The following is a 15,766-nucleotide window of genomic DNA, read 5'->3' as shown; positions in this document are numbered from 1 at the left end:
GAGTGTACCCCCTTACCCTGACTAGAGGAAAGGTTCCCTGCTTGACACAAGTACCTACCTGTGCCAACCAGAGAACCCGGATTCTAACAAGGTCTATAAGGAAATACAGAGGTGTGCTGGCGGGAGGTAAATAAGATGAGCGATGGGAGCATCTGTTCCTGATTGACGTCTTCCACCTTCTAAGTCTCTGGCTGCTCGCCTCATTGGTGAGCCATATGGCGCCTCATCCAGTAGGAGGTGAAGACAGATGCCTGGGGAAGTCTTTGCCTGTTCCAAGCTTGAGTCCATTCACTGCCCTTTGCTTTGCACTGGGTAGCCTGCTCGTCCTCTAACCAGCATTCACATGCACTGCATGAAGGAGGGAGATGGCTCTGTAAATCCACCATCCTCATGCAGCACACATCAGACAAATGAGCGATTAGCTGATCACCATATTATATAATGACTATCGGAAGCCCATTTGGGAAACTTGGCAGCATTCAGCACATTATGCCTTACTGGACGATTTATTTTTCCTTTCATTGCATAAATATTATATTTTATTTAAAGAGGAAGCTTGGAAGCACGCATAATATAAAGAGCTCTACTAGAAAGGCATGTTGGTTGTATAGAAAGCACTAGCTGGATGGTAATAGTACAGATGCCTCATACTTAAGGTGTACAGAACGCCAGTTAAAGACCTGTTTCGCACCCCAGCAAGACAAGCTAAGGACAGCTGTGTTGAGGGAAGTCTAAACACGGCAAATGAGAAAAGTAGGAATAGGATTGTGGCAGGTTAACATGCTTGACTACGGGAAGCAATGACTATTAACTTGCTTGGTGGTCAGTGCTCAAACTACGCATAGGCAGGTATGGTCCGGGAATGTGAAATTCAGCGACCAAAGTGTATTCAGTATAAATAAAGATTTGCTGAATATGGCACGTAGTTTACTACATGGTTCATAACCGGCAAATTGAACCAAAAAGCATTGCAACTTAAGCGAGCCATGTGTTTTGCATTATCGTGCACGCGTCTGCGCACGATAATGCCAACCACATGTTACCCTGTGCGGGGAACAGACACCAATAGGCCATGGGCGGAGCAACGCGCCCGCGTTTGGCCTATTGCGTGCTCTGTTTCTGAAATACACGCACGCACAAGCCAATCCCGTAACAAAAAAGAAAAAGCACACGCACGAGCATGTGCAATTTCTAGGTACAGTTTTAAACCCCCTACAAAAGGGCTCACGCTGCACGAGCAGTGCTACGCACTGCAACGCAAGAGCGAGCCCTAAAAACACTCATGTGCTCAGTGTTCTATGGGTTATTTGCAGCGGGTGATATTTTAGATGCTTGACTAGGCATGCCAGGTCATTACATTTTCCTGAGATGCTAGGTCAATAAATGGCACATCGTTGATGTATCTACGTCCCTGAACTCATCAGAGCTGTAAGGCATCATCAGAGGATTTTCTACTACGGTGGACTGCAGGTATATTTTAGTGATTTTTTGGGAGCGAGCCCAAGGTTTTGCGAGCTGTATGCTTTTCACACACACAGCACAGAGTATACCAGGAAAGACTTAAACCCCTAATAAACCTTTCCTGGAATAAAGAAAATGCTTTAAATTTGGTTACAGAACCTGCAGGAAAAGGCCTACCCTAAAAAGGTGATAGAACAAGCATGCAAGAGATCTCGCAATACACCGCGCTCCGCACTGCTGCAGAAAAACGTTAAAACAGAAACTGAGGCACTTATATGTGTCACCACGTACAACTCCTCATCTAATACCATTAAGAAAATAATAACAAATGCATATACTCACGTCAAACCAACTGGATTTTGATAAGCCTATGTTTTCCTTATGACGTAACAAAAGCCTCAGGAACACTCTGGTCCATGCAGACAGTTACAAATCGAAGCAGAACAAACAAGTGACCTTATGGAACCAACCACATGTAAAGGGACACTATTCATGCGGCCCTTGTGTTGGCTGTCAGTTCACGACTCACACTTCACATATTGAACTGGGCCTCGCCTACCCCTGGGAACAGCAAGGCCACCCAAACTGAAATACAGAGAATATAGTGTACATGATCACATGCCCCTGTAAAGCTAAGTACATTAGCAGGACTACCAGGAAGGCGAAAGTACGAATAAGTAACCATAGGAGTACAATCAGAAGAGCAATCACAGCCACAAAACTCATGGCCCACTATCTCGAGAAGGGCCACACAGAAAATAATCTGGAGTGGACCATAATCAAACGAATAAAGGGTGGCACGAACATAGCGAAAAGGCTACTTGAAAGAGAACAACGCTGGATTTATAGATTACAGACCCATACACGGGGACTGAATGATTCCATTCCATGGAATCAACTAAACCAAAAATGACTATTGGTTACGTAACTTTGGGACATTCAGTTGAAATGTAAACATATAGGTGCTTACTCTATTACCCCTATGATACGATTATACATTTCCATCTAGTGCATCTACAGATATATTAGTTAGCATGGGTATTTCCAGGCCCCCCAGAGAGCCTCATTTCTGTATCATGTTGCGAGGATACCACGTTGATGCGGCATCATTTGCTGTCGTCCCCCGCATGACCTTCATGCCTGAGTATTAATGATAGCTGATCAGTCTATGATTAACTGTACTTGCTGATTACACTTTACCTATAAGCACATGAATAAGTGGGAACTGACCTGGCTGATTATGATTTATGTGAGAGGCGATTTACCATCACCGTCCAGCCAGATCACTTAGCCGTTTTTCCTTTACCAGAACAAGCAACAATAACGAAGACTCACTTCGTCTAATTTTGGATTACCTCAACTTCAGGTAACAGTCTACTACAATCCCCATGATGCCGCTTGTTTTTTGTAGTCCCTTCAGGACTCACAGGAAGGACGTCATCTATGAGCGCAAGAGGCGGGCCCCATTTTGAAGCCACCCAGAAACACTCACAGAATTACATGTCTTAAAGCACACTTATAAGCTGCACCATTTTCTTAAGATCAGAGACGTACAACGGTCGTATCCGGAGCCCAGACACCAGAGACACACTTTGTGAAGGTCCAATCACTTACATCTTCTTCTAACAGTCGAGGCATGGCTAGAAACCTCCGAGAAGGGGAGGGGGGGGGGGGGGGAGGTTACAGTGTGTTAAGGTGAACCCATTTAGGACGTCGTCAGAAAACGGACAAACTTGGAGCAGAGTTCCAGAACTGCGTCTGAACGTACAGAAAGAAAGGAACTGACGTCAGCGTGTAGGAGTGGCGATTATAAACTGCTCAGGTCAATCACTTCCAGGGCACTATGGAGTTCGTGTGGAACTGCACCATACCACCTAGAGGCACATGGGAGTACTGCTATATTAAAAGTTTTTTTAATCCAGTTTGGCGCCGGGTGAGAATTCTATGGTGGGGAATCTGTGGTTAAAAGTAGACATCAGAAAAACAGTACAATGGTGACACTTTTTAATGATATAGACTTGTAAATCAAGCAGAACACGACTCATTAGTCCACTAGCAACCAGTGCAGTCTCCAATCCTAGAGACACACTGTTAAACTTCATAAAAGTCAAGATCAGTCGAACAGCTGAATTCTGAACCAATTGCAGTTGGTCAATTTAAAAAGTGTGAACTCCCCCATCAATGAGTTGGCATAATCTAATTTGCCATTTATCACTGCTCCAGCAGTTCCCTTATTATGTGTCTGATCAATTACTAGGATTACTGCTTCACTTGCTTCAGGCTGGAGAAGACTAGAATCCCAGAGAATAAGGTGGTGACACCAAATAATTCTGGGGTTTGAGGGACTGTGTCGATAGCAAAAAATCTATAACTAAATCCAAACAACAGGCCTCCGTCATGACTCTTAGAAGGGTGAACTCATCCTGATAAATCGATCTTTCTCCTGTAACCCTCACTCACTTCCTTGGTTAAAATACACTGAACATACGTGTCTGATAAGCTGAATAGCACCATGTCTATTATTTTTAAATTTCTAATACTTACTTTTTCCTCTTTGCCAGAACAAACCAATTTCATGACACATTTAGTTTTCCTCGTGGTCACCGCATGGTACATTGGTGTGAAAGAAGTTGTGTAGGTCTTTACATGGTCTTTACCATACTTGACCAATGCTTCCTCTGAAACATACAGAAAAGAAATAAAAAAAATTAAGAAATGTTTTGAGCACTCCCGACACATTGGGAAAAAAAACTGGTGTATCGTCGGGAGACAGAGATACACACACTAACGATAAAGCCAGTGGCACAAAACAAGTTCCTAATATTTGCATGGGATGGCAGTAGGTTACAAGAAGAGGTCCCACCATAGAGGCAACTTTAGTTTAGCACAGCCAAAAGTTAACAGTTATGAGCAAGTAGGCACTTAGAGAATGAGGACAAGGGTACACATCACCAATGAACAAGGCAGCAAGGAAATACACACTAGGGAGATAATGATATTAAAACTCTGAGGTCATTCAACACAAATTAACTGAGTGTACAGAGAGAGAAAGAGAAGTTCTGACCCACAGAATCCATGACAAAATCTCCCTATTAAATATCATTTAGCTAGGCCAAGCTACCAACTAAAAAAGGTCAGTTGAAGGTAGCAACCATTGTGCAACAGTCGTATAGCTAGGCATCCATTCAGTTACCATGCAGAATTTCTACACATGTGCTTCCTAATATTTGCACGGTATTATAATAGTATTACTGATCTCTTTCTAATTGCTCACACCACATCAACTATGTTACAAACCCTGGAGATGTACGATTCAGGTGGGAGTGCAAATTGAACCTAATGTTTATTAAAACTTTACAAAAGCAGTTTGGCAGGATTGTCCGAATCATATGAAACTTTGTGGAGTTGATTTGTGGTTAACAAACTACCTTGAGTAGGGTGTTGTGTAAAATACCCCAGGTGGCACACAGTACCAGCTTACATGGAGGCTGTTTCGCCTGTAGCAGTTTCCTTGTTTCAACAGACTGGGCAGGCCTCAGCAGGGCAGTACAGTCCATTACTATGCCAGAAGAAGATCTGTCTATTCTGCTGTGCTCTGGCTATTTGTGGGGTTAGATGTATGCTGAGGAATGATGGTTCCCTGTGTAAGTTTAAGGCTGCTCTCTCAAACAAAGATGGCTTTCTAGTTGACATATTAAGTATTCAAGTTTCATCTGTACTGTAAGTTCAAACACCAACAAATGGCAATGCAGAATGCATCACCTTGATCAACGTGTCATGAGCCTTTGCAACAGTTCTGCAATCCTTGAGCTGCTCTGGTGCTTCCTCTGAATGAAACCATCGAGGGAATCACTTCATTCCTTGGCTTTCATTTAATAACCAAAAGCTTTTGGGGGTTGTTATTTTTGTGAACTTCAACTGAAGTACTTGTACTAAAGTACTAAATTACAATAGCAGGTGAAAGGAAAGCATGTATTCTTTTCACGGTAACAGAGACAACTTGTAGGCATATCCACTAATTTGACATTTATTTTACATCAGAGCCCAGTAGGTGCTAGTCCAAAGCTTACTTGGGAACCCACATCATTCACTGGAAGTAGATACTGATCCATTAAGTACCGGTTAGACTAGTACTACTGTATTTGTGAAATTGCACATTTTATTTATCGTCCTATTTTACAGCAGGACAAATCCTTTGGTAGGGCAAATCCTATGTGCTTGCCACCACAGTTTGGTCTCCTGTTTTGTCACAGTATGATCAAGTTGAATACACACAGTTTGTACCACACAGTCCATACTACATGATAAAGAGATAATCATTAGGACCCATAGAAGGTCACACATCTTTTCACTGGTAAATTTAATAGCTGGGCATGATGTGACATTAAGCAGATTTCTCTTTGAAAGAGGACAAACAATTTTCACATCATCGTCTTATCTATGTTTACGTAAGATGGTGTTTGGCTCTCGTAAGTGGTAACCTACCTTCAGTGAGTCCCACAGTTCCGATTGGTGGGTGGCTGAATACCACAGTAGGAATGTTGCTGTAGTCTAGTTTGGAATCCTCTTGGCCCTCAAACAGCCTCTGTGCCAACTTTCTTCCTGCAGCTATGGCCACTGAAACCAACATGACAAAAATTAATTAGAAAACTCAAGAAACTCTGGTCACAATGTAGTTTTACTTTGTAAAGAATGTATTAAACCTTGTACCCGAATGCGCTCCATGAGGTCGTTACTCAAGGTATATCCCCAGCTGGCGGAACCTTAGAGTAGCACTGACACCCGAGTTGACCCAACCCTTCTGTCTCAGGGCCCCATTATTACCAGGTCCCGACAGTTTTTGGCCCCCCTGGTTACACTAGACACATCAGCAGGTCTTAGGTGACTCCACCCTACACTTCCTTGACTTATGTTGTCCTTATTTTGTTGTGCCCTGTGTCCCCAGTTGGGTTCGAACTGCACTATACCTGAATTGTGTACATGCTACTCGGTGCCATGACTCGCCAGCACTGCTCTATCCTCCCTGGGACGTTGACTCATGGTTGGAAATACCCGCCATAACTTACATCTTTGTTTTTCCTGCTACTATTGGGTATTGTGCATCGTGCTATTGACACTCGCTTTTCTTTCTTCTCCCACCTGCTACATGAGCGCTGCTCTGACTTTATGTTTTACTAATAATGTGCAAAATGTTAATAAAAACGATTTAAACAAAAAAAAATAATGTATTAACCCGTGGGCCTGGTTTACATACATGTATATAAATATTGATTGGTTTGAATTTGGTAAAGTGAAAATTTCCATCGTAAAACAAATGACAGAAAGTTTATGTGAATAACATGTTGCATTCTGTGGAATGCTTGTGGTTGATGAAAGAGAGTGTGTGTGTGTGTGTATCTGTCTTGTTCGGATGTGTATTTTAGTGTTTCCAAATACACTGGTTTCCTTTGGGGAACTGGGTACTGCATGACACACAAATGTAATGAGGATCTAGGATGTTTCCAGGAAGGAACAGGCTCTTTGTGTAACATACTGTGGGGAGTATGAAAATGCTGTTTTCACAATTTTAGGGACAAATGTGATGACATTCATCAACAACTGTAACAGTAGCTGCATGAGGTTCATGTAAGGTCAACTGTTGGAAGTTGTTAGGTGTATGGCAGTTGGGTGCTTGAGGTACTGTTCAGTGTACATGACACATCACTGATGAGTCAAAGCGAATGGTATTGCATCCCAGTGATGAACAGAACTCTTTGGACATCACATGACCACAAGTTGAACACTTTCCTTGTGGATCAAGTATGCAGGGGGACCACATATGCAGATACCCAATGAAATATCCATGAAGCAAAGATTATTGGTATGTGCCTTGCTATAAGAAGAGTTTGTGACATGCAGCCTTTGTCTCCAAAGTCGTACTGAGATGGACCTGTGGTCAAAGGACAGGTCTGCTATAGCACACAGTTCAATTATGACAAACGGCATGGTCACACCTTGTACCACAGGCCCTTAATCAACTTGGGGATATGTAGAGTGGTCCAACAATTGCATACAAGCACAGTGCACATAATATACCAACTCACACTGAAGGGAATGAGAATCATACGAAAATGAAGGTGTTAAATTTGGGCTCACAGTGTACTATTGGTCCAGGAAAGCTGAACAAGATTCATGCTAAATTAATTGATAGAACTTGATTACAACTCAGATCATACAATGAAAACAAGTTTACAATGGATGTATATTTCGGGTCAGTACAGCATATGGTGTTAAAAGTGCTAGGGCCTAAATATGTATGTTCCAGAAAGGAGAACTGTAAACCTTGGGAAGAAAATGTAACACAGAAATATGAAGAAAATTGTTTATCACTGTGTGGCACCGCAGTTGTTACTTGTATTATCCTAGTGAAAACAAAAACATAAATGTGCAACTTTCTCCTGTCCCACTCTTCAGATTCTAAGTTTGGTGCACGGTACAGATGGTACCGCAGTGCAAGTGAATACAGAGAATGCAAGGTACTGCAGCAATAGAAAACTTTCACAACACCAGCTTAGTTCTAGCAAAGCCTTTCACTGCGCTGCTCCTCATGCGATCAGGAATACACAATGTAATATTTTCAAAAGGTTTTGACATAATTTTAATTCAAATTCAAGTACCACCACTTGGGGCAGAGATGTTTTCAGTGTGCCATGTGGGGTATTGGTCACTGAATGTGAAACTGAAATCAGCCAGAACCTAAAGGCAGCCTACTTTCAATCTGATTAGTGCCTGCCCCCCTTTCCCCCTCCCCCTTTTTCCCTCCTCGCACTTTGTAAAAACAATATATATGTTTTTGTCTTGCTCATGTAGGAATGACCCTTATTTCACTTATGTCACCGAGCACTTTTTTCACTTTAATCTTCATCACTTCATTTTTATTGAACTGCTGACAGCCCTATGTAAATATGTATAAAAAAGACTCCATTTTGTAACAGAAGTAAACACATATGACTCTGTTTAGAGTTGTTTGTCGTTTATGTTCCACCTCATTTTCAAGAGTAATCATATTACTTATCCATATGTATGGTTTAGGATTAAGATTCATGTTCCTTTGAAGCAATTGCTCTCACCCGACAGAACCAATTGTAGGGGGGAGGTGTGTGTGTGTGTCTGTGTGTCTGTGTGTCTGTGTGTGTGTGTGTGTGTGTGTGTGTGTGTGTGTGTGTGTGTGTGTGTGTGTGTGTGTGTGTGTGTGTGTGTGTGTGTGTGTGTGTGTGTGTGTGTGTGTGTGTGTGTGTGTGTGTGTGTGTGTGTGTGTGTGTGTGTGTGTGTGTGTGTGTGTGTGTGTGTGTGTGTGTGTGTGTGTGTGTGTGTGTGTGTGTGTGTGTGTGTGTGTGTGTGTGTGTGTGTGTGTGTGTGTGTGTGTGTGTGTGTGTGTGTGTGTGTGTGTGTGTGTGTGTGTGTGTGTCTCTCACAGGACAGTAATGCTCAGAGTCCCACACCATACAACCATCAAAGAAACTGGAGGGGAGGACAGTCCTCAAGCTAGGCCAATAGTTTCCCCCTCCTACTGAGGGGCCAATACAGTGTTCTGCTCTCTTGGGAGGCAGATTTTAAAGGATTATCCCCAATCTACAGACCCAGATGAGGCCAAAAGACACTAGACACCTGGGAGTATTTTTCAGAATCAACGGGGTGGATGACACATCGTGGCATTGGGACACGCTCCCCACCATATGAGGTCATCCAATATTTCTGCTTCTATGAGAGAAGGAGCAGATTTAGACCGTAATGTGACCACTCTATGGGGCTGAAAGCCCACTTGTACACCAGGGATTCAACTTTTCAAAGAAGTGGATGGGGGTGACTCTCCTTTCAGTCACGGTGCCGTTTCCCTTTTCCAATTTGAGGGGCTAACAAAGTCTTCCTGCCCTGCAACCATCCCCATCCCCTCTTGAGGGTGGGGAGGGGAATTCAGAGGGTTTTATGTCACCGTTGCAACTAGACATCAAGGAGTACTTTTTGTAATGAATGGGGTGTCCTTCTGTCTCTCTCATGTGGATTCAGAAATGTCACCAGAACACCAGGAATTGCATTGTTTCCTTGCTCTTTTTTTTTTTCTTTTCCTTTTTTTAATCAATGTTGATGGCCAGCTTTTCCACGTATTGGATAGCACCCCTAGCACCACCACATGGGCAAACCCAGCCATTCACCTGCCCCTGTGGAAACGTGTAATATTTTACGTTAGCATAAGCGACAGCTATTTTGGCTGTGGCATCTATTTCGCTTCCTTCGCAATTCTTCTGTCCTCTGCTGTTTGACTTTTCACCCTGCTTGTGTCATCAACTTTACTTGACCTCTTTCGACATGGCTAAGCAATATACGTGCTGGTGGGTTTGTAGCTGCTGGTGCACCTGGTCTTAGAGGCTATCTATTGACCATTTTCTGCTGTCATAAACATTCCTGCTCCCCCTCCGTATTTGCGGAACAAGTGGTCATCCACCTGCCCTTGTTTGCTGATAGTTATTTCTGTGTCTAAACTCGCTCTTTTAATTTCTGTCCACATGCTTGCATTGCAACAAAATTGTATATAAGGACGATGGTTTGTGAATTCAGTGTACTTCCTCCCACAACACTTGAAGGTGTTGTTCAGACGCAGTCCTGCTCATGAGCATTTAATAAACTTTGTTTGTTTTACTCCACTCCAGAGCCGATCTCTCTTATGTTAGTCTTCGGACCCATGGACGAGAGGGTGACCCTGCACCAGTGTGCCTTCACGGGGGTACATTTCCACACACCCTGCGGGGCACATTTCAAAATTCACACTGAATCTACCCATCTCAGGTGGACAGAAAGCCCACTATGTGCCAGGGAGTCTTTTTTTAATAATCAACTGGATGGAGGACCAGCCCATCATGGCATCAGGCTGCAATCCCCACTCTAAGAAAACATGCAGTCTTTCTGCTCAGAGGCTTTATCCTCTCCCTGACGTCCAATATTTCATGACTGCTACACAAAAAAAGACCCTAGTTTCTTCTCATTTTCACTGGGATACAACTTCCGCATTTGAGCTCAGGGTCAGCCAGTACTTAGAAACCCTACCAACCCTGGATATATCTGAAATCTCAAGAGCCAAGGGAATCCAGGGGGTGTGGTTTGCATAGATCCCAGTATGTTCTTTAGACATTCACAGGCCATTCTGTGTAAAAAAAAAACAATTTCCAGGTGGAATAGCTGCATTAATTGGACCTTGGGTTGGCTGGCACCCAAGAAACCCTGCCGAACCTTAGCATTTCTGAAATCTAGAGACCGAAGGGAATTCACGTGGCAGGTTTGGTTTAATCACAGCACATTTTATTGCTCGGAATGCCCTGCAAATATCAATGTTCAGAACAAAAAGGCAATGTCCCCTCATCCATGCGATTGGAATCAAATAAACTTCCAGCTAATGCCTAAAGTAACAAGATCCTGCATACACCACAGAGATATTATGGCAACAGAGAAAGAATCACTTGCAGATTCACAGACATTTTGGAGAGTGGCAAGAAATTTAAGTGTCAAATATGACATAGAAAAAGGAGCAAGCAGAGCAAACCTCAAGTCCAATGGAACGACAAACCACAGTATTCCAGACTTTTCAGGATAACACTTAAGAAATGTACATTCCCTGTTCGTATGTAGATTCAGTAGATCTAAATGGAACTTGTCTACATATCCTGAAAATCTGGCATGGATTAAACCTGTGTAGTCCTACGTTATCCACCCATTTTCAATTAACAGATTTGTTTTTTACAAGTGAAAATGCTTATAATCTAATTATTGAAAGATACATTTTAATGTGTGTGTAATGGTTTTATTGAAAACGTTTATATTTTGAACAAACTGAAAATAATTACAAGTTAAATCACTGTTACTTGCTGGAGATAGTGAGGCATGCACTAAAAATAAATTTTCAGCTTACATTACTGGTTGTTTTCGGAAATGAAACTGCCAAATTATCAATCTGTTCCATTGGTGAAAAGGATAAGCGCCATTCTATGCACATTCACTTTTTTATCAATTCCTTTATTGGAATTAAGGCATTCATGAACACTGTCCAGAAGCCATACGAAACTTTATTGATTATGTGGTGTCTGGATGGACTCATTACTTCATATTGTACGTCCTGCCTGTTCTTATTGGCTGAATGAAGAAAATGGCTTAGGCCTTAGTCAATAAAAAGGGCTGTCCCCAACAAGCCTTAGCCGCAATTTGATTTGCATTAAGCAGAGAAGTCTTACAAATCACTGCTGGCTTAGTTACATTTACAGAAGCAGCTCTGCAACGAGCTACTAGAGAAGGGTGTTATTAACATTAGTAAATGCAACTTCTCACTGAAATAGCACTTTGAAGAGTTTTATATGTGGTAATAATTTATTTATTTTTGGGTGTTCAACTAACAACTGATAACAAATGCCCTCTTAGCATTTTTTTAATTTAATACATATAAAGTGTCACATTTTCACCTTCTGATACTGATGTGTTTGATATTGTTTCAGTTTTTATTTTTTCTCTTGCATTTTACATTTAGGTTTGTGCTTTCAATTAATCAACAAGAAACTAGTTGACAGGTATGTTAGTTAATTACAAGAGAAGTTGAGGGAAGATCGATAAATTACTAATTGATTAGGTTCTAGCTGGACCCAAAAGCAAATAAGAATTCAGAAAGCTTACATAATAGAGTGTTGGTTTGGTCAATTTATACCTCTACATAAATCTTCTTATTCTGTATAAGCAAATCTCTGAGACTCTACCTTTGTATTTTAGGGAAAGACATTCCAAAGTTACTTCTTCAATGGGTAACAAAACAAAAGAGATTCACTAGCTGAAATAAAGGTGAGAAGGGAAGCCTACGACCTAACGATGGAAAGCACATCAGAACATATTTCCCCTCACCTGGAGTGAGAAGAGCTCTCCCACATACATCACCAACAGCATAGATGCCCTTTCGACTAGTATTCTGGAACTCATCCACTACAATGTGGCCCTTTTCATCCAGCTGAAGACTCTGTGTGAGAGAGAAAAGTAGGAAATGAGTGTTCACTCCCAAAAGAAGAATGAGAAACATGTCTGATGTAGTATTAAATGCCAGTAATGAAATTTAGTGGAGAGTAATTGAGTCATTATGTCTGCCCATTTCTAGGTCTCAAGGCAAGTAGTAGTTAGTCGTCTTTCCTCATACACGACTAAGAAAGAAGGTGTATATAACCATTTATAGGAGAAAGATTAATTGCAGGAATAGAAAAAACACGCTTTGTATTAAAAGAAAGTCCTTGGAATTTCTGGTCACATCCGTCTATTCATTTTTTCCCCCTCCCCTTTTGTTTAAATTTCTTTATTGACATTTTCTGCATTTTTTTTTAAACAAAATTATCATCACATACAGTTGCAACATTTCCAACTATATATATAGGGCGTACAATACAAGAACAACGGAGCATTACCTGTATTTCTACAGATTAATATTGGTAATGACGTTGCATTTGCTAAGGACATGGTTTACGTCTCAACTAGATATGCACACTGGGATGTCAGTGTGCCATCACTCACATTGCAACAGCAGCTTGATTTAGAATTATGATCATTCCTAAACATATCTATCTTCCGACACATTGGACTAAGAACATACTGATATATTCCTATGCATCTATAGCGTAAATATACATCTGCTGCTTTACAGAACCGAACATCACATTATTATATAAAAAGAATAGCGTTTCCATCCAGTGACAGTTCACGGAAAAAAAACCACTGAAAATGTCCAATAAAGCTTATTAGCTAAAACTGTACAAACGAAACTTAAACTTCACATCCGTCTATTCATATTCAAAAACAGCTCCCATAGCATCTAGAAAAGAAACATCACAGTAACTTTTGTTAAGTGCTCCTCGGAGCAGAGAGAAGTAAAGCGTTCAGTCTCACCAGTTTGTCCAGATTGAGCTCTTCTGTGTTTGGATCTCGACCTATAGCCCACAGCAAACAGTCAACATCAGGGATTGTTGTGAAAGTAGGTTTTCGACCAGGAGCAGTGCACATCACTCGGACCTCCAAACCGCCAGCGGTCTTTGCAACAGATTTCACCTGGAGACCCGAAACCACAAATTAATTGTGAACTCTTTTAATTTACTTTAATATTTTACAGTTTTTAAAGGCAAATGGGAAAGTAAATGAGAGTTATGAAACTATAGGCACAGATTTCTAGCTATCCCATACTGCCATGGTTCATTGTCTTCAAATTGTGTCGATTACAGCTGGCCTCAAAATGGTTGCCCTTAATATTCAATAAAAGAACATTTCAAATGTAGGACTCGCCAAAGACAGATACTAGTATACTAGACGTGCCAAAGTTTAATCATTTTTCTGAGCTTAAAAAGAAATATGGCAGCCCAAACGCAGCAACTGGGAGGAGGTTTGCGTATGATTTAAATATTATATAGATATATAGATGTCTATATTCAATCTCACACACAGACACACCAGAAATGTCAAAATAAGGGTCAACGTTATGAAATTAGTGACACAAAATGCTAAGATATTGGCGAAGATGCTTGCCACTAGGCTCTCTCTGCTAATGACTAAGATAGCCCTTCCAGATCAGGCTGGGTTCGTCCCTGGGAGATCTACTGCTAGTAATTTGCGAACCCTATTCTCATTGATTCACACAATAGCGCCGGAAATGCCTGTCGCGGCCATATTTCTTGATGCTACCAAAGCCTTTGACTCGGTTGAGTGGAGTTACTTGTTTGCTATTTTGTACAGGATGGGGTTTCCCAAAATATTCGTGGCATGGATAAAGTTGCTTTACACTGAACCGAAAGCGAGAGTATTAATTAATGGTGAGATGTCGGACCCGATCTCCTTAACCAGAGGTACCAGACAGGGGTGCCCGTTGTCCCCATTGCTATTCGCGATAGCGATTGAACCTTTAGCGTGCCGTATCCGACAGTTGCACAAGCAAAGTGCCTTTAAGTGTTTCCAGCGTCAGATAGATGTGTCACTCTATGCGGATGATTTAACGCTGTATGTGGTGGATCCGCAGACTAACCTCAATCCGCTGCTCCGAGAATTTTTGGTGTTTGGGCGATTATCTGGTATACAAATCAATTGGAAGAAGTCACTTTTTTCCCCTGACTCCTGCGGTGGTCCGCTTTTCATTGGACTACCCGCTTGAATGGTGTGACTCGGATCTTCGATATTTAGGGATACAGATTTCAAAGCTGAGGGAGGAGACGTTACGATTGAATTATGGTACTGCCATCACCAAATTGGCAGAGGATGTAACTCGGTGGATCTCTTTACCATTTACCATGGCTGGTAGGGCCTCCCTAATTAAAATGGTGGTGTTACCTCGCTTCTTATACTTGTTCCAGAACATCCCGTACTATCCAGGGGCGTTCTTTTTCCGGACGCTACGTTCGGAGTTATTAAGATTGTTCTGGGCTGGTAAACAACCTCGACTGGCGTGGTCGATTATTACCCAGCCATATAGTAGCGGTGGATTTGATGTTCCTGACTTTTTAGCTTATTATCTGAGTGCACAAGCCCATTTCGCATACCATTGGTTTGCGCCTACGCCATTCATGCCGCAGCCGGCGGTGGAGGACTGGATAGTTCGACCTCTGCCACTGAAAGGCATTATTCAGGGCCCAGTAAGGGTGATTGAGACGCCGGCTACTCCGGTGACGTGCACAATAGATGCGTGGCAGCGAGTCCTACGAAGGGTCGCACTTAAGTTCTTGTATGCACCGACTTTGCCACTAGTCTACCATCCGGATCCGTCCTTGCTGCAGGAAGGGGGGTTCCAGGGGATGTGCGCTAAGATAAAAATCCGTTATTGGGGCGATCTCTTTATGAATGGTCAGTTCAAAACGAGAGAACAATTGTTTCAGGGGTATCGGCCTACTACGTTAGACATCTTTTATTATATCCGGCTGCGGCAGGGGCTAAGGGCTGTTATACCACATTTTCCGGATGACCCTGAAATAGTAAGGCCTTTGCAAGTTTTGATTTCTTCTGCGGATGGTAGGCATCTAGTCTCTCACCTGTACCGTAGTATTCGAGAGCAAAGTGGGAGTGTAGAGTGTAGAGCGCTCAAGCAGTGGTGTGCTGATATAGACAGGGACATAATGGAGGCACAGTGGGCGTATTGTTGTGAGCTCACTTCACAGATCTCGTCCAGCTGCAGACTGCGGATTATCCATTACAAGTTTTTGCAGAGATTGTACTGCACGCCCGAAAGAAAACTGAGATTCTGACTTTCGGACAATGATAAATGTGAGTGTTGCCA

General features: G+C 42.1%; 1 protein-coding gene across 1 annotated transcript in view; it reads right to left on the bottom strand.

The window, feature by feature from the left end:
* GSR (glutathione-disulfide reductase) overlaps positions 1-15,766 on the bottom strand; it is a 145,726-nt gene that overhangs the window by 11,128 nt on the left and 118,832 nt on the right. The window contains exons 9-12 of the mRNA XM_085641083.1: positions 13,402-13,560; positions 12,376-12,487; positions 5,947-6,078; positions 4,006-4,139 (exon numbers count right to left, since the gene is read on the bottom strand). Coding sequence (XP_085497209.1) covers positions 4,006-4,139; positions 5,947-6,078; positions 12,376-12,487; positions 13,402-13,560 — 537 coding nt within the window. The remainder of the gene's footprint in view (positions 1-4,005; positions 4,140-5,946; positions 6,079-12,375; positions 12,488-13,401; positions 13,561-15,766) is intronic.

This window comes from Triturus cristatus, chromosome 2_2 (genome assembly GCF_964204655.1).
Source record: "Triturus cristatus chromosome 2_2, aTriCri1.1, whole genome shotgun sequence".
NCBI lineage: Eukaryota > Metazoa > Chordata > Amphibia > Caudata > Salamandridae > Triturus > Triturus cristatus.
The sequence above is the reverse complement of the archived record's forward strand: the minus strand, read 5'-3'. Positions and strand labels throughout refer to the sequence as shown.